We start from the raw sequence: 26411 nt of genomic DNA on the forward strand, positions 1-26411 counted from the left end.
CTCTGCGGGCGGCCCGCTGTGAGTCCCGCCCTCTGCTGCTGATTGGTGAGCGGCCGCTGTGACTCTTTCGGGGTAGACCGGAAGTCTTCGGCCGGAAGTCTTCAACCGGAAGTCAAAAACCGGAAGTTTGTGGTCCATCGGGAAGAGAACACGGAAGCGTAGCGAGATGGGATGCGATGGTGGTACCATCCCCAAGCGGCACGAGCTGGTCAAGGGGCCTCGCAAAGCCGTCAAGGTTGGGGGGTGCTGCGCGAGGGCGGCGGGGATGTCGGCGGGCGGCTGCCGGGCCGGTTTTGTAAGACTGGGCCCTGAGCTCGGGCCCGTGGCCTGTGGGAGGCAGGGCTGGTTCGCACCTGGGGGTCGGGTCTGGTGCTGGGAGCGGGGCGGGAGCGCCTTTCTGTACCTGGGGCGATATTGGGGGCTGTGGTGAAAGCCGCTTTATACTCTGGGAGGGATTACAGGCATGCGTAGCCTTTTAATAGCACGGAGTTGGAGCGTGCTTCGTTAGGGGTGCGGTATTTGCTGCGACGCATCTGGGGTGCCGTGTGTAGTGGCACCAGGCAGCCGGTGTGGCTCGATTTCATTCCATCTGATTGCATTCTTGCAGCGTTGGACACGGCGCTGTCACAGGGATTAAAGTTAGGAAAGACATCACAGCAAGCATCAGAGCAGTTATACAGATGACCTTTAATAATATAAGCAAATAAATAGCATTTCTGCTCCATGTCAGACTGTGGCCTTATAGCAGTAAGCATTACGCCAACTGAAGTAGCTTCAAATGTCAGCCTTTCTCTGTGGTCAAATACTTAATAAATTTTTGTTTTAAAACTGAACTTTCAGCTGTCATATCAATATCCCTAGATTTGTTTTTCTTGTTACTTTTGCTCCTTATGGGGACTGAAATTTGGATCAAGTGGGTCTGAAATGTGGTGCTGTGGAGATGCATCATAGATAACATGAAGTGTAAAAAAACAGTAAATGAGGGAAGTGTAGAGATGGAGGTGTCAGAAAGTGAGAAAACTGACAGAGTTAGCAAACTGGCCCCAAGATGCAGAAACATTTTCAACAGCTCAAAACTGATCACGAGTTTTTGCTGATACTTCATGGAGCAACAGAGGGAGTAGTTTTGGTGAGATGCCTGGGGATTTGATTAACGCTTCAAGTGTTATTTGAGTTTAATGTAAATAACTTGCAAATAGAAAAGCTGTTTTAAAATTATTATTACTTTTTTTTCTTTAGGTTGACAAAACTGCTGAATTGGTGGCAAGGTGGTATTACTGCACTCTGAGCCAGGAGAAGTTATGTCGCCCCATAGTGGCCTGTGAGCTAGGCAGGTATGATGTTCTCTGTGTTAAAAGGTGCTGATTTGTGAATAAAAGAATGTTATGGGCATTAAATAGGATTACTAAAAATTTTATTTTGTAGGTTGTATAATAAAGATGCTGTCATTGAATTTTTGTTGGACAAGTCAGCTGATAAAACTCCCATGGAAGCTGCATCACACATCAAGAGCATTAAGGTAAGAAGGTTTAACACTGAGGAGTGCCACAAAATTCAAAGTCCTGTGAGACCTCAATTGGCTTCTCATCTCGCTACCAACAAAATTGCTAAAGAAAAAAATTGCAGTGGAAAAAATCTCTGGGAATCTGGTCATACCTGAAAAATCATCAGTAAAGCAGCTAAAGTCTTATTTGTTTTTTATCTTTCAGAATGTAACAGAACTAAACCTTGCAGATAATCCAGCTTGGAGCGGTGATAAAGAAAGTAAAAAAGGTGACACGTATGATGACATGCAGTCTGCACGCTTTATATGCCCTGTGGTGGGGTTGGAAATGAATGGAAGGCACAGGTCAGTAGTTTACATTTCTGAATGTAGGTTATAAAAGTGGCTGCAATGTAAAGTGGAATCTGTAGCAAGTAAAGAAGTGTGAATGATGTAGGTCGTGTATGTCTTTATGGGGAATAGATGTCCTGCATTCTTTTCATCTTTTCCCCTTTTAAGGATGAAAAGTTATCCCTTTCTGGAGTCAAAGTATGTGTATGATAGAAGAGTTAAGAGTAATGTTTACAGTGAATGAGAGACTTAAAGGTTTGAGGGCTAAACTGTGGGTGACTGACATGGATAAGGGGAGAAAGGTTGAGTGACACCCCTCCCCCCCCCCTTGTAGTAGAGCAAATTGTATTCAAATGCTAGTATCAATTTTTTTTTATTATTATTATTTGGCTGAAGAAAGACTTTCCTTTGCATTCAGTTTGGGCACACTTGGAATTTCTTTTTCTGTGCATTTTAACTCTGATAGATGAGAGGGGTTGGGTTCACAGCTTAACAGCTGCAAAGTGTTTCTTCCTTAAGTGAATAATTACAGTTATTCAGATGGAATTAAAGAGAGAACCTGAAAAGTAAACCCATTTTCCTCAGGGCCACCATAGGGCAGTTTTTCTTCGTGTGAGGATGATGGAGAGGATTAAGAGTAGCTCTCCCTAAAGAATTTGAAATGAAAAGGGTGACATTATGAGCTTGCAGGTACGTATTTTAGACACACAGTTTATTAAAAATGATCTGTTGCCTTTTCTTTAAAGGTTTTGCTTCCTGAGGAACTGTGGCTGTGTGTTCTCTGAACGTGCTCTCAAAGAAATTAAAACAGAAGTTTGTCACAAGGTGGGTTTTTCTTAGCTTTAATAGCAATGGGGTTACAGTGACCCTCAGAGACAGATGGACGTGTGTATGTACATATGTATTTATATGTATGCATGCAGAACTGTGTTCTTGTCTACTATTTTAAAGTGTTCTGGTTTTTTTCATTTCAATATGCAGATTAGTAGCTGCCAGTTTGTGTATATGTAGCCCTAATTACCTGAATTTCCCCAGCACATTCTGTCTTTATATAGCAGTGCAGTAAAGTGAACTGGAAAAAAATCACAGAGGAAAAGTAGTGTTGTGTATTGTGCTAATGCTAGGATTAGAAATTGCTTCTTAACAGAGAAGTGTTGCTGTCAGGTAGGTATTCTTTCAAAATGCAAAAACTCTCTGAGGTGCAGGGTTTCAATATTGTGGTTGCTGGATGCAGTGTTTCTCTTGCTGGCTTAAGAACGTTTAGTTTGGAACCAGAATGGATCCTGTGGGATCCATGTGGGCCATGGTGAGTCAGATGTGTGATTTGATGAGTGCTTCAGGAAGAGCAATCCTGTCTTTGTCTCTGCACTCCTAGCACCCAGGCTTTCTTTACATATGTTAGAATCTGATTTTGTTTCATCTCAAGCTGGGATTTGTGGTATAAATGCAAACTAGGAAATCCAGATGGATAGCAGCTCTTTTTTCTACTGCTGTGAAATTCAGGAAAGCGCTTTCAAAACAAGCTATTCTTGTGCATGAATCTCACCTATAAGCCTGCAGACCAGGTTTGAAAGCCTGCTAACATGTAAACAACTGTTTCCTAGAGGACTTTGCGAAGAGATGCATCAGTGATGCAGGAAAAACATTGCTGAGCATCTCTTCTTCAGCGAGTGCCAGCAGGCAGTCTGCAGTCTGGTGTTCTGTCAGCAAGGTCACAAAGCTCATATATTCATGTGCTACAAGGCGTCAGAAAATGCTGTGGTTTGTGGAACCGTGGGGAATTATTTTCCTTTGCTCAGAGCAGAGGGTTCCTTCCTTTCTGGATCTCCTGGCTTGGCTCATCAGAACCCAGAAAGTGATAAACCACTGGGAGGTCCCACAGTCAGCTTCTCTCTGCTCACTTCTCCATTATTTTTTTTTATTTCTGTGGCAGCTCATAGATACAGTGACACAGCAACGTGCTTATTGTGAAACAAGCCTAACCCAAGGAACTAGAAAAACACCAGATTAAGAATTCAGTCTCCTTTGGTTTGTCTTGGCAGTGTTTGCTGCTGTCCTGGATTTGGAAGGCTTTATAGAGCTTAGGTGCAGGGGAGATGAAGCAGTCTTTTCATTTCAGTGATCAATAAAAATTCATTTCAAAATAAAAATAATTCCTCAGTAGGAGCTTTACAAAAAGTAGTTGAACTGATGGTTTTACACAGACATGCATCTTTTTCTAAGGCATTTTTTTGAAGTTTTATAGAGCGAAGGAAGGAGGTTGTAAATAGCAGTGGGAAGATGGGTGCTGAAATGTACAGGATGTGACTGTTAAGAGAAAGGAAGAGCAGCAACTTTGCTTCATGTGATGAAGGCATTTGGTGCTGATGAGTGCTGTGCAGCAGGAAGCCCTGACTCAGCAGCTTTCTGCTCTGCTTCCTGCCTGCTGTTCTTCAGGAAGGACTGAATGTGACATAAAAAATATCAGGTTAAAATCTGCACTTTTAAGCGAGAGCTTTTCACTTGCTGAGTGTTTTGATTCTCCATCAGACTACTAAAATTAAATCAAAAGAACAACCATACTTGAAAATCGTTTTTTCTATTTGAAGGTGTCTTGAACAAGGCTCTCAGTGCTAATCTGTGGCAGTCTGTTTGTTGGCAGAGCAATGATTATTGAACTTGTGCTGAAACTTCCAGACTTCTGATCAATCTGTGTAACACAGGGATTATACAGATGAGATGATACAGCTGTTCCAGATGCCTCATCAAGGGAATCAGTGAATGCGTGGCATGTAGTAGGGCAGCTCGAGGAGGGAGAAGGGCTGGCAGCATGCAGTGGAGCCACCAAACATCTGTTTTACCATGTTCTGAACAGGCTCTCTGTGACATTTGTGATGGGGCTGCTTTGATTCTGCTTCCTCTGTGCAGATTCCTGTCATTAAGATTGCACGTTGCTGCCAGTGGTGTCACTGAATGATTGAAGTAAAGGGTGCAATTGTACAGGAGCTCTGTGCTCACTCAGTGCTGGAAATGCCGTGGTTCTGGCGTAATCAGAATGGGCATCCAGCTTCTGAGATTGATGAAACCCACTGCACAGAGGGGCCAGAAGGCAATGAGAAGTACAGATGAATTGTTACAATATTCCTTGTACTTTGTTTAATTAGTTCCTTGCTTATGACCATTGTACAAACCTCTCTTTTAACCAGGTTTTTCAAGTGTAGTCTCTTGCTTCTCTGTACAGCTTCTTTTGGAAGCGTTTCTACATTTAACAGGCTTTCATACATGCCAGAAGTATATCTTAACTACTAAAGTCTGTGCCACGTTAAACAATCAAATGTTTACCTTAGATATAGAGCTATTGAAAGTGTTCCACAGGCTTTCTGAAATAGAAATTGTGCATTCATCTCTCAGATGTGTGTTAATGTGTGTGCAGTGTGTTACAGAGCCCAGGGTCTCCTTGGAGCACGGCACGCTGCCACTCCGTGCTCAGAGCAGCAGTTACCAAAAATTAGTAAACATCAGGAGCTGTGTGAGAGCAGATTGATCATGTGAATGGTTTTGTAAGGCATGTTAAATGCTTTCAGCTTTCACTGGTTTATTACTTGATTTTTTTTTTTTTTTAAAGCTGTTGATAGAACTAAAAACAAACAAAAAAGCAACACTATGAGAAATTGATGATGTTGTCATTACTCAGCAATGGCTAGAGAGGATTTGTTTAAGAGTCCTTAAGGGGAAGGGGAGGAGCAGCTCCCACCTGGAGGAGGGCTGCATCCTCGATCTCTTTATATTCCTATTCCCTGTTTTGGCTTCGGTTGATATAAAAAGCCACTTTCTTTGTGCAGGCTGATTAGAACTGCAGTTGGTTGCAAAGGATCTGGGAAATGAGATCCTTATCCTGGATGCTTCTGGGTGTTGTCTCCAGTTGTCAAGATTCAGGGAAGCTGTGGGGATTGAAAAACAGCTTTTCACTCTGCCTTTGTTCCCTGGCCTCCCATTTCCTATGTCTCCTAGCCCTAAACGCCTCCAGAGGATGAAAAACAAGGACTTGAAGTAAACATGTGTTGCAGGACACCTACTACTGTTACTGATACAGACACCCTTTTTAGTAAGAGCAAAACATGAATAGTGCACAAGTGATGTTGCCATGCTACACAATGAAATTAGAAGTGCAGCTGGCCATGAATGGCGGTGAGATGGGCTGTGTGTGAAGCTGGCTGTCATCTGCTTCTCTGCAAGCTCTGCAGCTTTAGTGACACGTTTGCCACTCAGAGCAATCTGTTTCATAAAGCATACAGCAGACATGACTTTAGTTAGCTTGTACTCTTCATATTTCACCTTTGTTCAGTCATTACCTCCATTTTGTTACTCTTATACCACAGAGTCCTCCTTTTTTTTTTTTTCAGCTACAGACATGGGGAATGTGTATTTTCCAGTTAAATGAGTCACTTAGATTATGAATTTCCCCCTTCTTACAGACATCATTTTCTGTAGGAATTAATCCTTTAGCAGCCATTGCTCTTTCTGTTACTGTAGTAACACTAACTGCCTATTTCACTGGTCAAGCAGTAGTACAGCATCACAGCACGGGGGTAAGCAGTGCACCAAGTGAATGAAGTCTATGGGTGGAAACACTGATGGGTTCTCAGTATTCTGGGTGTACGTTTACATTTCAGTTAATCTCAGACATCCAGCTTCATGTTGAAGGAGTTCTCTTCCTGAAAACGCCAGTCATCTTCAATTGGGACCTCTGCCTGGTGCAGCACTTTCAGCCTGTGGCGTCTCTCTAGGCAGTCCATCACCAGTGGATACGTTGCAGGCTCAAATTTGTTGGCAAACAAGTGAGGCGATTCGATAATCCACTGTAAATCCCCCAGTCCATAGACACAAATGTCTCTGATGTAATGACCTGCAAAGACAAATTGAAGTGTCTGAAAGCAGAGGAAAGCTGCAGGGAATCCTGAAAGAATATCTTCATGCTGTGGGGTTACTAACACCTGTTACCCCTTGACTTCACACACTGAAATGGATCCAGAGGTTAGCCCTGGGTCTAAAATTTCCAGGCTGTTCTGATTTTGTGTTTTACATAAATGGATGCGTGCTGTCTCCACCTGCTCCTCTGACAGTGCTTATCTCGTGGTGGGACAGCTGATGTTCTCCTACCTCATTTGGATCCATTTTTAAGAAGGCAGCGCTTTCCTGGTTGAGTTTGCAGTTATGTATATTTAACTATCTTTTGCCTTTTATTCCACGTGTCAACGCTGTCCTGCTTCCGTAAATCGGATTGAAGAGATTTCATTCGGTTCTGCTGTATCTGACAAATGTGTTGCTCAGTAACCTCCTCTTCTCACTAAAACTGAAAGTCTAACGAGGGCGTTGGTGAATGCAAACAGAGGAAGGTAATTGAGTACAAAGAAACTTGCAAAATAAGAAAATATGCACACATGCAGCTCTGTTGTTGGCCCATTGAATTGTGGAGCTGTTTTAAGTGGGGGGTTGGGAGAAGGGCGGTCAGCAGGTGGATACTGTGACGGTCTTTGCAACAGTGTGTCAGAAGGTATTTGGGTTGGATACAGCAGAGCGGGATGGGCCGTTGTTTTATATGATAATTCCACAAAAGAAAGTGTTCCCACCGAGGCTAGTTTAATGCATGATACATAACTAGCAGTGAATGCAATTGTAGCTCACGATAAAATCTCACGTTACCTTTGCAGCCTTTGTGTACGGTTCCTTCTTGATCTTTCCATTTAATGGCTCGTATGTTTCCTTCCCAGTCTGCGTGTGGTGTAGCACCTGGGGCATCTTTACAAGAGTAAAGTTCTGATAAGATTCCTTTCTACTTATTTGGGGGATAATTTTGAGAGCATGAGCTTTATCACGGTAAAAATTTACTTTTTTAATTAACTCTTCTTTAACTGATAGCTAATGGTCTGCACCATAAGTAGGACTTCTCTAGAATCAAGCTCCATTTCTTAGCCATCATAAGATAGGGTTTAAAGGAGCAGCATCAAGACTGAAAGAATGACCACATCCATGCAGTGTAACGCAGGGTGTTGTTAAGCTCTAGAACAGAACTCAGCTCTGTCCCGTGCCCCAGTGCTGTTGGTGCAGAGGTTACTCTTAATAGAAATAACATAAATCTTACCCTGCAGACGGTTCAGTGTGACCCAGTAGTGTTCATCCGGACTGTACGTGTCTCTTGACCATTCAAGCAAGTCTTTTGCACGTGCATCAGTCAGTGTAAACTCTACAAATTCTTTAGTTAATATGTAATAGGCACTACCAAAATATATGGTCAAGTTGTATGGAGGTTTAGCTTTTGCATTCTTGGTGGGATACACATACGACACTCCAGAATGCACGTATTCTCTGTAACTAACCTGCGTCCTGTGTTTCATATGAAGTGGTTGGACTACCCCAGGAGTCATATTTTTACCATTCCATTTACTTTTGATATATTTTATAATGTCTTTGTTTGTTTTAATAGGATAATCTTGGCCACACAGATTAATAACATAATTCCATTGGATTTTGGAATGAACCAGATCTCTCATGCAGTTAATATCAGCTTGTAGCCTTGAAAATCCTGCATAAACAACTCTCTCCCTTTTTGAGGAAATAAAAATATTTTCGAAGCAATTTACAATGTTCTGTAGAGCAGCTTTATAATCTGTTGGTGACTTCTCATCAACGTGTATGCAGTAAACATTCTGAGGTGTATAAATAGCTCTTAGCAGCTTTACAAACATTTCCAGCTCCTTGTGGATTGTGATAATGTACGCCAGTGAGAAATTTCCTTCTTCATCTGACAGTGGTCTCGTTATAAAGTGCAGAGCCTTGAGAACTGTGGAGCAGTTGCATGAGGTCCGAACACAGCTGAGTGCTGCAGGTCTGTAGGTGTTCTGACAAATGCTTCCAATTTTAAGGGCCGCAGTGTTCCCCACAAAAAGAGCTGGACAAAGTTCATCTGGGTAATATCCACACTCTGCTCTGTTTGTGCTAAATTTCTGTTGCTCTTGCTCTGCAGAAAGCGTGTCCTTCAGGTAGATGAAAGTGTAGATGAACATACAGACAGCAATGCACAGTAAAAATCCTGATTTTGTTGCATCGAGTGGGTTCATCTTCTGTTATCCCGATACTGTCTTCTCATCATAGCTTAATTAGGCATGCAGATTATCTGAAAGGAAGATTGAGATAGAGAGGGAGACAACCCTATTGACTCTCTTTTAATTGATGACATAGTAGTAGTGCTTTTGTTAAGGCTGAGGTTACTCTTTCCAGTTACTAGGAAGGACTGTTTGTGTGCCTGTGTTCATGCTGCAGTGCACTGGAAACAGTACTTACAGACCACAAGGTGCTCTTCCTATGACAAACAAAATTAGGCAAAGAATCCCAAATGGCTTTGTACACTAATTACCAAATGGCCAATAATATAGAGGTTAATTGTACAACCAGTGCAGGTTGGTCGGGGTCCAGCCCTCAGAGCTGGGGAGATTGTGAGCACTGCAGCTAAGGGGCACTCATTGCTGGGATTTACTTGAGGCCTGGCAACCTCACGTTCTGCTGTGGAGGACCAGGGTTCAGTAAATCAGGTCAGCAACAATTGTATGAAATCACCAAAAGGGGAACACTAAAATGCAATCCACAGTATGCACTGTTCTTTATCCTATAAAGTGAGCAGGCATTTCTAACTCGTTGGAGACTTTTTTCCCCCTTCTCTTGACAACTTTGTTGAAGTGCTTTGGAAAGCACCTCATTTTTCCATTGTGATTTTTTTTCCCCTGCATGCATCTTTCTTGCTGAAACATCACAAGTGCAGCAGTCCTGAGTCCTCCAGCTCCTACAGGAGGTCTGTATCCCTTTCCTAGAGAAAATTCCCTGCAGCAGAGGAAGGGTCATCAGCTGTCATTAAGCTTAATAATCAAGAAATACTTCATTTGTATTTTAAAGAGAATTCATCTCCTGTTGAATTCTACCTTATTTAGTGAACTTGTTTTTAACAAACTTTATAATTCAACCTATAAATATCCCATACATTGCATCATAACATATTTGTCATTATGTAAGAATGGAGAACAGGCATCTTCTTGTAAATGTAGTTTTTTATCTGAATGCTGTTGTACTTCAAAGACTCTGGGTTTTCATTAGATAAAAGTGGGAAATAATTTTAAAAAAGAAAACACTGCTTAGGACTGTTTTAGAAGCTTGAAAATAAGGAAGGCATTGTAGTGAAAGTAAAGAGAAAACAAAAAGAGAGACTAAGAATTTTAAAAGCATTAAAAATACAGAATTCGTACCAAGAGAACAGATACTGTATAGTAGTAATATCTTAAGATCCATTAGGTTGTCAGGAAGAAATGTACTTATTTTGTTGTCCTTACCAGTATGCGCTGCATTTCATGCTGCATGAATGCCTCTTTTCCACTGAGCATTCTGGAAAGTGGATTTGTGTGTTAGGTGGAGGATTCATCCATTTTGATTCTGTGTTCTGTCAGCGGAGCTCTTCGGTCTGCACTGAACGCAAAGGCCAAAGAAAAACAGGAGGAAATCAAGGCCCAGGGGAATATATTTTTTTTTTCCCTCAGCTGCTCCCAAGGGATAAATTTACTGTGTAAACAACCTTGGTTGTCTTTCAGCCATTTGCATGGAAAAAAAAAAAAAAAACTTCAGCAACTCGATTCCACTTCAATCTTTCAATATCACACAAAGAGGAAGGGAAAGGGAATGGCAGTGTAAGGTGGAAGTAAGGATTTCTGCAGTGGAAAGGACGAGGGTGGTGCTGCAGGCTGCTACCAGCTGACTGCCAGAGCCAAGCAGGGATTTGCATAAGGGCCATTAGCAAAAGCAGAAGTTGGGGAGGGAGTGTTACAGAAACACTGAACCTTTTTGGAGCCGAAGCTAGAAAAAACAGTTTGTTCTTAGTGAATAATTAAAGGAGAGACATTACAGTTACTTTGAAATAGTGAATGTGATGAGATCTCTGTGGAACTTCACATTCTGGACATAAAAATTTCACTGAAGGTACTGCGCAGTTACAGAAATGTTTGGGACTTGCTTGGAAAACAGCATCTGTCTGTACAGCATGAGCATTCTGTCAGCTTTTCTGCTTTTCCATTGTTTATTACATGTTGGATTTTTGGTTTTGGTTTTTTTTTTTGGTTCATTGCAGCTCTGCACAGTTTGTGAAGGTTAGCTCTCTGCAGATCCAAGCTGTAACCTGTTTGTTCCATCCCTGAAATTCTTACTGCCCATCACACCATAGCTTCCAGGGATGTTTCAGATTAAGTATTTACTATGGATTTTTTCCTACTGAACTGTGTAGCATCTAGAAGCTGTGTTTTATATAGCAGCATAAGGGCATACAAACACTGCTGTCAGCCAAGAGGAAATAATTCCTTCCCCAATGCTTAAATGATTCTGGGGAATGACTGTGGTAGCTGTGCTACCATATCCTTCCTGCCCTTGAAGAGCAAGATCATTTCTTACCATTAAGAACATCCACACTCCAGGACTAACCAAGGCTGCCTTGTCTTTCAGTTTTCTTATGCTGGAATGCAGCTGTAGGTATTGAAACTCAGCCTGTTCTGTATTATGGGTAGGTTTGCTAAACTCAGAGCGTGAAGTTGTCTTAATTTTTAGAAGTGCTGAGAGTGGCATTCTTCAGAGAACAGCCCATTGTAGGGATGGTCACGCATCCTTGGGCTGCTGTCCTAATGGACAGTTACCTAATGGAGACTTACTGTCTTAATCCAACTCCATTAAAAGGTAAACTCTGGAGAAAAATTCAATTATACCTGAAAGCAGGCCTGTGAAATATCACCTCAGTTTATAAAAGCCCCATTAACTGCATATGTTGCAGTGCATTTCAGAGTTAGGATGGGATCATTTCACAGCTCACTGTTTCTTCCTGCTGTAGGGTTTCAGAGTGCAGCGTTGCCTCTCTGAACCTCCTGCTCTGTCTGTACCCTTTGAACTGGTTAATGTTAACGTAGGCTTAGGAATGCTTCATCTTCTAATAATTTCATGGTGAAAAGGCTGTAGCTCTTGTATTTCCAAATATTTTTACGTCTGTCTGTCATCTGAAAGATGTTTACACTAAGGCCTGCATAAGCAAGTGAATACTAATTTAGTCCTCAATAAACTCATTTGTAAAATTGGTGTTTGTAACTGCTTTTTACTTAGCTTTTTCAGTCAGCCTGGGTGAGTATGCTGATTCTGCCTCTGCGTTGTGACACGTATCAAGTAAATGAAAATGTTCTTCAATCCCAAATTGGACCACCTTATACATTTTAGAGCATTCTTATTTGAATATTACATCAATATTTACCCATAAATACAAACAGATTTTTGGAGACTTACCTTCCTATCTATGATTTTGTTGTTGGATGGTGTACTTGACCTCAGTGCAATTTCAGTCAAATACTACAGGAGCTACTTCAACCCCTGAGATACGTGCTTGTGAGATGCTAAGCTGTTTGGAACAGAAGTAAACCACATATTTGTAAGCGTTGAGACTTTTGATGTAAACAGTGCTTGTAGTAATGGCCAGCCTGTCCTGCACATCAATGACAGAGTGAAAACAAACAGACCCCAACTGCAGGCTCGAGTATTCTAAAGTGAAACAGCCTTTCTGAAGTGAATTTTTTTTCATAAAAATTAGACTATTTTGTGCTTTATTTAAGAGAGTGAAAAACCTGAAGTCCAAGAATGTAATTTATTTCATCTTACCTTGTCCAGAGTCAGCCAGGAGAAGGCAGCATAATAAAAATAAATAGGGTCCCGTTGTCCTTCAGCAACACTCAGGCAGCGTTCTTCATTCTGTTGCTTGTGTGGAAATTTCATAGAACTGAAAGGGGTTAAACATTAACACGACTTGATCTGGTTCCCTGCAATGCTTAGCATATTTATTCTGCTGTTCAGGTTCAGAAGAAATGTCCTCTGCTTCACGATAATAAGAGAAAATGTGAGCTTCTCCAAATTTTTGGTGCTGCTGTTCAGAAACAGTCTTTAAAAGGCCTGAAATCAGACTTTCAGATACGTAGAGTGCATTGCTGATGATTGTAAATAGTTGTGGTTTACCTCCAAGGCTTTAACCCCAGTGCTGCTAGCAGAGTGTGCTGGATGATGAGAATGGGAGGGAAAGCTGCCCTTTCTCCTCCTCCTCCTCCTCCCTCTTCCTTCTTAACTGTTTGCCTGCTGAAACTTTCCAGATTGCAGCAAAGAAGCATAGGAAGGAAATGCCCCGGGTCGTTTCCACTGATGTCTGGCACTGAAGGGATAATGCTTGAAATGTCATCCTCCTGAACTGTTCACTGTTTGTGCTTTTATTAGGACTCTTGGGGGTTTTAATAAGTGAAAAATTAACAGTTCAGGTTTACTGGATTTGCAAAGCTGTTGCAGTAAGTGGGGTGGGAAGGCTGACATATTTTGGATACTTACAGATAAAAATAGAATATTGCTCGGAAATAAAGAGAAAACCTCAAAGTAAATGAGGGCACAGCTGCAGGCACAGCAAGTAGAAAACTCACTGACTTGAAGGGAAGCTGTATGAATAGAGGCTGCAGCTCGGGCAGTCTGCTGTAGTGGATGCTGTGTGACTCTTGAGAGAAAGGGCTCAGCACAGATGTGCAGTGTGTGGAGGAGACTTTCCCACTCATCCCAGGTTATCCATCAGTCTTTGTGCCATTGCTGCTCAGACACAGCGCCAGAAGTGCTGCTCACAGCTCCTGCAGTGCTGCCCTTCCAGTGAAGGAACTTCTGGAAAACTCTCTCATGTTCATAGTTAACGATTACTGTCTCTTGTAGCTGTTAATTCATCAAGCTTGTGTGGCTGGTAAATGAATGCTGGCTTGGTCCTTGGCTGAATAGCATGTCTGCTCAGTGCCATCTCTGCATGTTGCCCTGTCTAAAAAGGAATGGATGGGACGTGGGGATGCACATCCCCTGTTCTGGAGAGAAGTGGTTTTGGAAAAGTATTGACTCCTGCCTTGTTCATAATGGTCACATGTGGGAGGGCTGCAGGAGTTAATTTGGTGTTCGTAGTTCAGGAAATGACTTTCAGGTTTCTGTAGGGCATTAGATTTTAATGCTGATGTAAATACTTAGATAATGGGAATGTATTTGCCTGTTATCTAATTGTATTATGAGGCTGCAGTAGTCGTGGATGGAACTAATCTGAAACACTGAACAAAATAATGGCTGTCAGAAGTAATGAACAGCAAGGAATTGGGTACAAATGTTGTCTTCTAAGTTTCGGCCACAGAAGATGATTTTGTTATTACTGAAAACGAACAAACAAACAAAAAAACCCAGCACCTTTGTTCTCTAATGAAGACAACTACGCTACCCTATTAAAATAACCTTATTGTCCACATGATTGTAAGTCTTCAGGGTGTAAAGTTGATGGTGGGTGGGTGTGTTCACGTGTGTTATAGAATCATAGGCTGTTTGTAGGATATATAGCATACATATAAATGTATAATATCAGCTTTTGAAGACTTCTTAATTGTATGTGCACAGCCTTTAAATAATTCCCTGATGTATGTTAAGCCATTTTGGTGTCACAAATGTACTTTCATGCTTTTGTGATTGGATCCTGAAAGGACATCTGGGCAAAACCTACACAGCCCATCCAGCACGTCCTTCAGTGTAAATCCCTTCAGCTTACAGCTCTTCAGTTACCCTGAGTCTCACCCACAGCTCTGCAAGCTGCTGTTCTGATGCCTTGGTCCATTTCAGAATAGTGTTCAATTTCATTGGAGTGTCTTCTGTTCAGGGTGCTGCAATAGCATCAAGGAACTGTGGCAAATACCTTCATACGTATTTAAAGTCCCAGTATAAACAAGGTACAGCAAGGAGACCTTGTGATATTGTCAGACAAACATCTGCCAGAGAACACCTTGACCAGAAGGAATAACCTTCCTGAATTTGCAAAGCTGAAATTCCTTTGTTTTTTGCACAAACGTTTCAAGTACTTGAATTATTTTTTTTTTTTTCATGAAGAAACAGTGATTGCTTCTAAAAAAAAAAAAAGCAACCAGAATTAATACTACTATCTACTGTAAATAGGGAAATTGGAGAAGGTGGAGTCAGTGCAATTTCACTTTAGAACAGTTCCAACTGTGTTTTCCAGATGAGAGCCCGGAATTTCTTTCCTTTTAAAAAACATTTATGAAGGTTAGAGTGCTTTCACGTGAACTTTCACTGCAGGAAGCAACCTTGTGGTTTCATATGCTTGATAGGATGTGATTTTAAAAACTACTTCCTAAGTCATTAGTCTGTAGGTGGCTGTGTGCAGTTCCTGCTGCATTCAGAAGAACATCAACGAGAAGTGAGCATGGAGGGCTTCTTTGGAATCAGAACTGTTCCAGTCGTTCCGTCCTCAGGATAAAGACTGTGGTCTGTCCTGACTGGGAGACTTCTCACTCTCAAATGCCTGAGCTCAGACTGAGCTGCTATTTCCAACAGTAGCTCATTGAGCAGTGATGGAAAAACAGGCTGCTCTCCCACTTCTGACCCACTGCTCTGCCCAATGCACTGAATATTCATCTCTGCAGCCCTTACTTCTCTGCCACAGTGCCCCATTCATTTTTCAAACTGTTCATCTCTTGGGTTACCTGTGTTTGTTGTAATTGAACAAGTGAAAGGTATGTATGGTACTTCAATGCCTGCTACCAGTACATGAGTAACCTTTACAAACCTCAATGCAGAAAACAGAGGAGTGGTAACAGAGAGGAACATGAACCAATCCTGCAGATTTGCAGAAAGCCTCTGGATTTACCAAAATTAAAAAGAAATGTAAACGTAAAAAACGAATGAGATCTTAAAATGGCAAATGCCATAGTGGATGTGCTGGGTGTTTTCCAGATGATTAAAAATTGTGCAGACATCTGTGTACTCAATCAGGAAGCAAGTTACATGAAGCAGATTACTTATATAATCCAGATTAATTAATAAATGCTCTTTGAAAATGTAAAACTTGGTAGTGTTTAATAAATCAGGTGAAGTACAGTGAGATAACAGGGCTGGGTTAATGAATAATGCCATTTTCGGGGCTCCTTTGTTTAAATGAATTGCTGCTCTCAGGCATTGTTTTTTATGTGACTGTCAGTGAGTGGAAAAATGCAGTGCTGTACTGTTTAGGTTTTAATCAAATGCATTCACAAGTGAAAAAACCAATATTGTCATAGCTCTGAAATTCTTTTAGGATGTGCTGTGCAGATTGGTGTGGGAGCTGCTCTTAGATGTGGTTGTCAGAAGTTCATGATTCACTACAAAGCTGAATGCTTTTCTTTCTGTGAGACCGAGGTACCAACGGTCGGTGCTGTTCTGCTCAGTAGTAGAACCTACCATGATTTTCCCTTTGGTGTTATAAGTGCTGTATGAAACAATAAGAAGAGAAAAAGTGTTGGAAAAGACAAGCAGCAAAGGGAAAGATTAGAGAACTCCTTAGAGAGAAGAGGGTAATCAGAGGGGTTAGTTCCAGCAAAGGTGTGCTGGGATGAAGATCCTGACAAAGCAGTGATTTTTTTCCTCTTGCCTTGAAGTGTGGTGTTCCCTTTCAAGAGGAAGATGTGATTATCCTTAATGGTAATAAAGAAGATGTGGAAGTACTGAAGAAAAGAATGGAGGACAGAAGACTCAAAAGTAAATTAGAAAAGGTAATCTTATTGTCTATTGAGTTGTTTTGTATGATGCAATCTTCTGTCAGATCACATAACTTTTCCTGCTGCTCTTTATACCCGCTGGAAGATGGACTTGGTGTGCTGTGTTGTACTTCAGTGCACTTCTAAAAGCAGAGCTTGTGAGATGCTGTGTCCATATTCCACTCACAGTATGCTCACCTTGTATCTGCTGGAATCTGTCTTGTGACTAGCAGGCACGGTGCTCTGAAAATCATGGAATTCAGTGATACAGGTATAATGAAGCCAAGAAGTGTGGTCGTGTTCTGCAGTTCTTAACAGTCCTGATTAATGACAGTGATTATTCTCACTGTCTTGGCATATTTGTTTTAAATTTAAACTGGCAGAATGCCATCAAAATATCCCTACTGTGCACTCTCATGTATACTGCTGTTCTGTCAAGTAGCAGTTGCTGCATGGCACAGAATTGTCAAATGACAGCAGTGCAGTGAGCTGCCTGTCTTCCTGCCCGTAAGACAAAGCATAAGGAAGAAGGAGCTAACATTCTTCTCTAGTAATCTTTTCAAGTTCTAATTTCTCATATGTGCCCATGATGAAATACATATATGCTCACCTGCATTCATATGTACTATGCATAATGTTGCCAGATAATGGGAGGTAGCTTTTCTTTCTAAATCAGTAATAACAAAGACGAAAGCACCCTGAAAATAAGGGTGGGTTTGTTTTGTGCATTTACAGTGAAGAGCTCCGGGAAAGCCTGGCCTGCTGTCAGCATTGTGCTGCTCTACCACCACCTTCTGGCCGTGCTCTGCAGCGACTTGTGGTGTGGCATCTTTTTCCCAAAGCGTTAACCATGTTCTTCACAGCATGGGTTCTCTGAATTCTCATAAAATATTTCAATAATTTATTTTCATTGTGTTTGTCTGACATCGTTGAGTTATGTGCTCCATTCTGAGTGTATGATAATGACACCAATGGCTGTTCTAATACATCTTTCTTTTTCACTTTGGCATTTTATGTAACCCAAGCCAGTAATGGGATACTTCTTGTTGCTGCTGTTTGTGGGGTTTTTTTTTCGTTTGTTCTCTTTTTTCCATCTGGACAATCACAAATGAACTTGGAAAATCTGGTCCACAGATGCTTTTAAATTTTTTCAATTACTCACACCTTTTCTTCCCTAGGAATTTGCAATAAAGGACCCAGTTAATGCAAGTTACCCAGAAGGGATTTTTCAATTAACGAAATGAAAAGATGCGATATAAGATGTGGGATTATTCTGAATTTCTTAATGAAAAATATCTTTATCAATTACAGTTACTGTGTCCTGTTGGAAGTCCTTCCATTTCCTGTCCCACAAGTGGGTCCAGAGCATGAGATTACATTGGTGATTATCCCTCCTGCTGCCCCACTGCAAAGTGCACAAACCAAAATAGCAAAGCTGGATGGTTTAGTTTTGGCCTGTATGGTTTTCTTCAGGATTCCTTTAAGGTTTCTGAGATTATTATTTTTGTCTTATATAAATAATGTAAAAGTATGGAGCGATATTGTGGAAGGAACAGTTTCAATGTGTGAGACATAAAAATGTGGCAAGCTGTGTGTCTATCAGATGCAAACTGGGAATCAGTACATCATCAGATTTCTGCTTGTGTTGTTTCAGAAGTCAAAGAAATGCAAGTCAGCAGAATCAGCTGCCCTGCAAGTCACCACTGAAGGTAATTTCACAGCTGTGCATCAGCTGCACTCTTAGAAGCCATGAAACAGGAAGACAGTTCCACTTTTTTATTTCATAGATTCTGCAGGTCCCTCTAAAGTTAAGAACAGAAAGGACTGCATCGCCTCCAGCTCTGGGGAGAAGAGACACATCGTCTTCACCAAAAGCTCAGGTTGGTGGATGTGCTTTCATCTAAGTGTGAAAGAAGCACACTAGTAGATATGCTTGGAAAAATATTGTGATCCATGTCTGACAGTTTTATACTGGAGTTTCCAGAAGCTGCCCTGTTACTTCGTTTATTTTTGAGTCTTTTTTTTAAAGACACATTTAGGTTAAAGTCTGTCACTTTTCTCACCTCACCAGTCCTTGTGTATTCTTTTGCTGCTTCATACTTTTTTATATTTTCAGTTCCCCCCATTCTGACTTTTGAGCTTCTTCACAGCCTACCTAATGTATTATTTTTCTCAGTAATAAGAGGTCAGTTCCTGTCTCCATGTGAGCCATGATTTCGTGGCTTGCTATTTCAAAGAATCCACTCTTCTCAAAGCATGTCCTAAAGGCTGTCTTTTCAGGCTGGAGTAGGAGGCTGCCTCATGAGCTGGCACAAAGCTCCTTGCTCAATAGGAACTGTACTCAGCTTGTTCTTAAAACAGAGTTTTGCAATACTGTCTGCAAAAAGTGTACACAACTACAGAACTGAGTCTGCTGAAACTCTGTCAGTTCTTCCTCATTCTGCCCAGTTTGTCTCATCTACTTCCATCATGTAGTGAATTTTGGTAAATATCAGTATAGTGGGAATTGACTTCTTATTATGGTTTCATAATACCTAAAACTACAGACTCTGCACATGCTTGTGAGTGGTGAGTGTTGTGGTGAGAACTAATCAAGTAATAAATAAACACTCTTGGCCAAATTGCATCTTTTTCAATGGGACATGGCAGACCTGCTTATGTCATTTCAATGCTGCTAAGCTTTGAGTTGGTGGAAATCAACGTGAACAAATGAAATGAGAAATTCTTATTCACACAGCTATTTAGACAAGGGTTTGGTGCATCTGTTTTATTGTTTTCCCAGAGTGCAAGTGGTCAAAAAAAAGTCTTCCATGACAGCTCAGTTCAGTGAAGTGTATTAAAACATCCCGAGCTGATGGCTTGACCTGTAGTCATTTATTTCAGCTGTTGGTTTGCTGTGTGCCTCTGGTAGCACTGGAATAGAACCTTAGGATGTATTGATGTATCCACAATTGCCATGAAACTACAAATAAATTTGCCTCTCTGTTAATCCAAAGGATAGTGGATTCTCTGTAGGAAACACATACTGTGTTTTTTGGCATCTTCAATTAATACTGATGTCTTTGTACAGAAATTCAGGTGTGTTTTTCAAGTCAGTCTGAGGTTTCAAGGTGAAGAATTCAAGTTCTGCAGCCACAGGAAAAGACAGTATAACCTGTTTAAAGAATCTAATAATAATTTATCTACAGTTTCATTTCTCTGTTTGAGAAATGGAATTTCCATTGGAAATGCTTCACCTGCCATTCACTGCTTTCACAAAGGTTAAACTTTTGAAAGCATTTAATTTGAGATCTGTTAAATTGCTCTAGGACGTTTAGGAACCTACTGGTTCTAATGATGTTTGATGTCTTTTTCTTTTCCAATAATGCAAAGGAGAAAGACATGTCTTTTGAAATGTCAGGTTGCTGGTTTGTTTCTGACAGCAATTGTACTGACCAGAAGGGGAATAGAAGGAGAGAGAGAAAAGAAAGAAAAATCTGTGGAGTGAGGAATGCCAGTCGCATAGGAATTAATTTGTGAACAAGGCACCCCAAGGTTTCTGGACTTGCAGCATACACATCCATTTTTTCAGCTCCATTGTTTGGTAATTCTTTCCAGACAACTATTAGTGCCATTAAAAGCAGCATTCTCCAAATACATGAAAAGGATCTGATCAGTCATGTTTCAGAATTGCATATAGAATTCTTGTGACTGCATGCTGAAATCAGATAAGTGCATTTTCAGGCTCCCCACCAGTTATTTACACGCAGTTGTGCCTAGGATGCACAGGATGTATGGAGTTTCTGCAGGCTGCAATGTAGTAATTTCTTTGTGCAAGAGGTTTGTTACATGCTTTTTGAAACACTGTCTTCCTGCAGCAGAGAGAGATACGCAGTCATTTAGAAAGAGCAAGTTTCTTTTAGCTGGGTTTTGTTTGATTGGTTGGTTCTCTAGTGGTAGATACAATACACTGAGAGAGATGGTATCAAAACCAGAGGGATGGGTGTTTTTCCTAACCCCCCAAAAAAAAGAATGTGGACAATTGTTGTAAATGACTTTGCAAAGAATAAAGGGAGAAGATTGATTCCCTGGGGACAGTATTTCACAAGTTTAGCTGTGGTCATTTGATAGCTGATTTTCAGACAATACTTCAGAGTAATGGAGGACTTTAATGTTTCTTTCTTAAAACTCAAGTTCTGAGCCATTTTTCACTGGGAAGAATAAATGTTGTCAGTACTGAGTTACAGCACAAGGGGGTTACATGAGTAGGAGAGAATCACTCTCCAGGATTTGTAAATGCATTTTCAGCATGAATTCTATGAGCCAGGAACGCGTTATGGTTGAGTTCAGTTACATTTTCTGTGTGTGTGGAGAAAATGCACATGTTCTTGTCTGTTCCTACAGTATTTTAAATAATTTGACCAGTATTAATGTAAAAACCTCTTTGTGTTGGTTTTTTGTTTCTTTAATTGTGAGCTGTCACATATGTGTGATTCTATTCCTTTTTTTTCTAGCAGATGACAGAAGTTCATCTGTCCCTGGAAAAGTCACTAAGGCTTCTGCTGCCACTAAGAGATCCATTGCAGACAGCGAGGAGAAATCTGAGGCATACAAGTCTATTTTTACAACACACAGCTCAGCAAAACGCCCAAAGGAAGAGTGTTCCAATTGGGTTACTCACACAGCGTACTGCTTCTGAAACAGTGATGAGCCTGATTGTAACCTTAGCACTGCTTTCCTTCCCTGAGGCTTCCTTGTACAACTCCAATGCAGAAAGTAACTGATGTTACCTGGAATTCAGTTTGCAAGTTGTTTGTAAGCTAACAGATAGCTAATGAATTTGTGTTAGTTGCAGCTTCTGTTCAATAAAAAATAGGTAACCAGAATCCGTGTTGTATCAGCGTGCTGAGATGATGGATTGTTCGCCCTGTGTGTCTTTTGTTGTTTCTCCAGTTGCTACAGTAACTAGTCTCAGAAGGAGAATGAGGATAGGAGGATCTGCCTGCTCTCCTGTTGATGTTTGCTGCAACTGTATTTGAAGTTTCCATTATATCAGCACAGAAATTCATCTTGGTTCAAGATTCTTTAGGCATTTTCAATGATACACGTTTCGATGGAGCATATCAGAGCTGTGACCCTTTGTGTTCAGTTGCACAGACATATAAACTCTTATTTTGTTAGTGTTAGAACAGAATAACTTTCCATCATAGTGCATTATCATGGGGTTTCCTTTAGCCCTTTTATTCTTAGCTTTTCTTCACATCCAGGAGTCCTATTAAAAAGTTGCTATTCCATAGCAATGATTTAGTAGCTGAATATTTGAATTCTGTAATACCTGCAGTGAGCAGGAAGAGGCATGGAGGCTTTTCACCTTTCCTTCTTCCTTTTTAAAAATTAAAATCTGCTTTAGTGATCTTGGCTCAAACCAACCAGAATAGGAGTGCAGAAGGAAGGTGGCTTTTACAGCCCCTGTGCATGTCACAGCGTTACTTTTATGTGTGAAAATGATTAATTAATCCTCATCATTGCTTTTGGAAAATGTCCCCATTTATAATTGGCAGTGGTTAATTGGAAATGCAAATGTTGTGCTTATATTAGTGCAGGTGATCTTCATGGTTCAGGCGTGTTGAAGGAAACTGCTGGGATTTTGTTTTTATTTTGATAGGTAGAATTAAACACTGGCTCTCTGTAGAGTTCATATGCATTCTTGTTGATGGATCTACATATCACAGCAAAATTTGGGGCTTGCTTGAGCTTCCAGGAGGTGAGCAGCCACACTTTGTAAGCATGTCTCGTTATCAGCTTTCTTCTTTCTGCTTTGTGTTTGTTGTTTGTTACTTACAGATAGTGAAGTTCCTGCACAACAAGACCACAGCAGTCCCTTTCCTCGCAATCTGATTCTGTTTTGACAATAAGGGTTAAAGTCTTATTCATAGGATTGCATTTTTCTTTCATTTCAATCAGCTCTAAGGAGAATTACCCTCGTTCTTTTGATTTAGCTGTTACTTTGCTGAAGAATGTGAGAAAAGGCCATGTGCTGTACTGCTTCCCTTTTCCTGATAGCACGTTATGCAGAGGCCTACCTGCTGACTTGGTAATGAACCTTCCTGCTCATTGAGGCTTTACAGAGGTTATTTCTTTTCCATCTGGCCTGCTCAGCTATTAAAATAAGTGTATGATTACCATGATTTGGTTCATATACTCATGCTTTGTATACACTTGGGTTTATTTTCTGGAATCGATCGTTTGTGCTGCTCCCTTTCATCAGAAGGAATTCTGTTTTGGTAGTTTACCATCCTGACTTTGTGGATGGAGTTCTTAAAGTTTTGTTTATGGCCTATGGAAGCACTGTCAGTGACTGATGAGGTCTTTTCCTTCCCTTTACAAAAAACAGCTGTGAAGGAATGTGATATATTGCTGGCGTGTGATGCAATTCATGGCCACAATTGACTTTTGTTAATGTAAAAAAGAGGAGGAAAAAACGGACACTTCTGTTGCTGGCAGGCTGGGGTAGGCAGTTGAGACTGGAACGTTGACTTGGCAAGTTTTAATAGATTCAAGCAAATACTTTGCTGGAGGATGTTTGCTTTGTTGTGGTTTTCTTTTTGTGGGGGAGGGCAATTTAATTTTCTTTTAATGTAGGTGAATTTGAATGTTGGTGAAAGTTGAAGACTGCAGAAGTTTGAAACCTCCTCTATTTCTGAGGTGCCATGTAAGTCCCCGCAGCATTGCAGCCGTGTGCCTCTGTTCTGAGGGGTTCTGTTTCCATGAAGTTCGAGTCTTGGTCTTTCTTTTGAAGAGCCTAAAAAGGCTCCAGTTAGTGTCAGCTGTGTTACAGAGGAATACTTTGTATGTGTAGTGGAACCTGCCACCAAGAACTGGACTGAGATCAAACAGCTTCCTTCATGTAGTCCAGGAATCGTAGGCTGGTCGTGAAACCTGGCCCAGATTTGCACCACTGGGCAGGGGCTGTAAGGCTTTCTGTCCTGTTGTGCAGCCCTGTGAGCTCTCTGCCTTTCTGCACACTGGCACAACATCAGTACTTTCAATATTTGTACCTCTAAAACTGAAAATCTGAGGCTGTCCATACATCTGAACTCCCTGGAGATCAGCCTGCTATCAGTTTCAGTGCTGTAGCTCTATTCCCTACCAAATCAGATGTGGCATTTCTCACAGCCCCACAGCAGATCCTGTGAACTACCTGCTCCCCTTGTCCCCAGAGACGAGCAGCATCAGGCCTTGTGATGCAGCCCAGCATGCAGTACAGCAGCTGATGAACCAACCTGAGCTGAGAAGAGGCCCAGAGGTGCTGGCACTGTGGCTTTGTCCCTTCTTGGAGGACCGTGAGCTTGGAGCTACAGAGGTGAGTTTGGGCTGGCTTTCTCCCCTGCCATGTGAACATTGCAATGAAAGGTGACTTTTGTTTCCAAAGAGTTCCTTACACATCTCCTGACCTGAATGTGCTCCCAGTGCCATTCCTCTCTAACTGGCAGTCAGGCTGGAGGCCTCTGAAAGGGTGTTCATTGGAGGTTTTGCCTCTCCAACCATCCTTTCATCAGGACTTCTTAAAGCTGTGTGTCTTCAGAGCTATTACATCTCTGTGAAGCTGAGCTCAGGTTCAATAATGCTTTATAACCTTGCTGGGACAAGTGAGTGCAGCAGCTTAAAATCTAGAAAATGGGACTGATGTCCCTCAGAGAAGAAGCACACATGGATACGACCCCAACATCCACAGGGGGACAGAGCTGGAAGAGAAATGAGTGGAGGTGGTGGAATGTAGTGGCATCCTGCTGATAAAACAGGTCAGTGAGTAATGAGCTTCAGTGGACACCACTCATTATGTAAGAGTATTTTAAAATTTTATTTCAATGCTTTTTCTAGAAGTGAAGGCAGAGTTACCTTCAATCCAGTGGGAATACAGGGCTGTATGGTGGGAAAATGCATGCTGTTTGCTAAGGCAGGTTTACTGCAGCCTCCAAACTTCTCTGCTTCGGTCTCCAGCTTCCACAGCATGAGATCATCACATGCCTATCAAATTGGCCAAGAAAAAGCTTTCAGTGTTCTTCTCTTTAAAACGATGTTTGTTAGATTAAAATATTTCTTATTAATGTCCTATTATTAGCTAAGCTGAACGAACACAATTGTCTTTAAGTGTCCCATCTCGCTTGCTTTGCAGCCCAGACGCCAGTTGCAGTTGGTATATTTTGTTCAAGATTTAAACTGTGGTGACCCTGCCAAGCAGATTCATAGCTGCGTTTAAAAATAAAAGGGCTGTGATTATATTACAATCCACAGAGGGTCTGAAATCAGGACGTCCTAAGATGAATACAAACCATAAACAAGAAGTGTTTTGTTGGAAGGCTTCACAAATATGGAGCTGATTACTGCTAGACAGCACAGATCTCCTTCTGTAAGACGGGACTGATAGAATTCCTTCCTGACAGCTAGAAATTACAATTGGGCTGGGCGTTTTTTTTTCTGTGTTTTAAACTTTACCAGCCTTCAAAATGAAGAAGAAAGATGGAATCCTGATCCAACTGCAGTCAGTGGGATTTCTGCCTGCGAGCCAGGATTTCAATCCAATATCCACCCAGCTGCCCAGGACTGGAGGTGCTGCTAACAGCTTCATAGCTGTGGTTTTGTCAAGCATTTGACTCCACGCGGATTGAAGTATCTCGCACAGGTCAGTGACAGCATTCAATTTGCACACTGACCACAGAGCTTATCTGGGGGAAAGAACTGATTTCACTGTGACACTGTGAAAATGGCATTCTCTCTCTGTATCCAAGTGCTGCCCTATCAGCTCTCTGTGCCGCACCCAGCAGCCACTCAGCCCTTGTGCAGTGCTTGTCAGCATCACTTCCCTAAGAGCTTTCATTAAAAGCTAAGGGCACACTTAGTGAAAAATGTCCCCTTTCTCTTGCAGAGGCATTCATCTGTCAGACTGCACCAGCATTCCTCCATCCAGTTTTCCTTCATTTCTTCTGCTGACAGAAATCAGTGCAGCGTTTTGTGTAACAGCCATTGGTGGAGCAGGGAATGGTGGCATGGAGGGCTGTGTGTCCCTGTTTGCTCGTTAGGGCTGATTTGTGTTCGTTATGTGCCTGTCCCATTGGCAGAACCTTCTGCACCCTCCAGGCCACGTCCTGACCTGGGCAGCAGCTGGAGGCATTACCCCGGGCTACAGCTCATCACCTCATAGGGTTGCCTTGGGACCTGGCAGGTGGTTTGTGAAGAGTGAGGTCCTGTTTGCAGTGCAGAACACAGCACTTGGTCTGGCTTTGTCCCGTCCCATTGCCCTCTGCCTTCTCTGGCACCAGACAGACATCCATCCGCTCTCTTTTGCAATGCAGTTCTTCCCCTCTGTGTGAGGATGCCTTAAAGATGACACGTGGGGCACCAGGTGTCCGTGCTGCTGTGCGGTGTCATTTGTGAGCAAGGAAGGAATGCGTTCTGTGGGCTGAGCTGACTGGGGAAAGAAATTGGGCGTTGGACGAAAATAGCATCAAACTGGCATTCTGTGTTTCCCAAACAGTTATCAGCGTCACATTTTTATTCCATGAGTTTTCCCCACCCCCCACTCCCCCCCCCCTTTTTTTTTTTTTTAAATTAAAAGCAATTCTGTGGAGCCACTTAATATCCACTTTGCAGCAGTGAGTGCTTTCTGCCACGTTAGCTTTGAAAGGGCCGCATTGAACAGATGGGTGGAGCTGCCTCCAACTTGCCTACAAAGCTGCAGAAATGCAAAGCAGCTTATTGCTCAATTGTGCTGACTTTAGCAAACTCGGTGGGACAAATTAAAAAAAAGAAAAAGGGAATATCTAGTCTCAACCTGGAGATTTAATGGGTCCCAAAATGTGCTGAACTCTTTAGTCTAAATGGGCTCTTTAGTGTGGTGTCAAATAAGTTAAAAAGCGAGGGAGCTTTATAAAGCGTGCTTCATTGTTTAAACTTGTTTAACTCATGTTAAGGCTAAT

At 41.6% G+C, this 26411-nt stretch overlaps 2 protein-coding genes across 6 annotated transcripts; one reads left to right on the top strand and one right to left on the bottom strand.

Moving 5' to 3' along the window:
* The first annotated feature begins 98 nt into the window (after positions 1-98).
* RTF2 (replication termination factor 2) lies at positions 99-22993 on the top strand. 2 transcript variants are annotated; one of them, XM_048962554.1, is made up of 9 exons: positions 99-235; positions 1240-1334; positions 1426-1519; positions 1710-1849; positions 2581-2659; positions 16357-16470; positions 18110-18164; positions 18243-18335; positions 20949-22993. In XM_048962554.1, exons 1-9 carry the CDS (start codon positions 167-169, stop codon positions 21131-21133), a joined length of 924 nt encoding a protein of 307 aa, XP_048818511.1. In that variant the 5' UTR covers positions 99-166; the 3' UTR covers positions 21134-22993. The 2 variants fall into 2 exon arrangements, with proteins under 2 accessions (XP_048818511.1, XP_048818513.1); XM_048962556.1 differs by having other exon boundaries at positions 20952-22990.
* LOC125701066 (beta-1,3-galactosyl-O-glycosyl-glycoprotein beta-1,6-N-acetylglucosaminyltransferase 7-like) lies at positions 6203-16348 on the bottom strand. Of its 4 annotated transcripts, none has more exons than XM_048962551.1 (6): positions 12890-16348; positions 12539-12656; positions 10192-10324; positions 7956-8987; positions 7517-7612; positions 6203-6719 (listed from the first exon to the last, which is right to left on the bottom strand). In XM_048962551.1, the coding sequence occupies exons 4-6, from the start codon at positions 8929-8931 to the stop codon at positions 6493-6495; spliced, it is 1299 nt and encodes a 432-aa protein (XP_048818508.1). In that variant the 5' UTR covers positions 8932-8987; positions 10192-10324; positions 12539-12656; positions 12890-16348; the 3' UTR covers positions 6203-6492. The 4 variants fall into 4 exon arrangements, with proteins under 4 accessions (XP_048818508.1, XP_048818507.1, XP_048818506.1 ...); XM_048962550.1 differs by adding an exon at positions 12170-12281 and having other exon boundaries at positions 10192-10319; positions 12539-16348; XM_048962549.1 differs by adding an exon at positions 12170-12281 and having other exon boundaries at positions 12539-16348.
* Positions 22994-26411: the final 3418 nt, after the last annotated feature.

The sequence above is a fragment of the Lagopus muta genome, chromosome 16 (genome assembly GCF_023343835.1).
Source record: "Lagopus muta isolate bLagMut1 chromosome 16, bLagMut1 primary, whole genome shotgun sequence".
In the NCBI taxonomy this organism is placed as follows: domain Eukaryota; kingdom Metazoa; phylum Chordata; class Aves; order Galliformes; family Phasianidae; genus Lagopus; species Lagopus muta.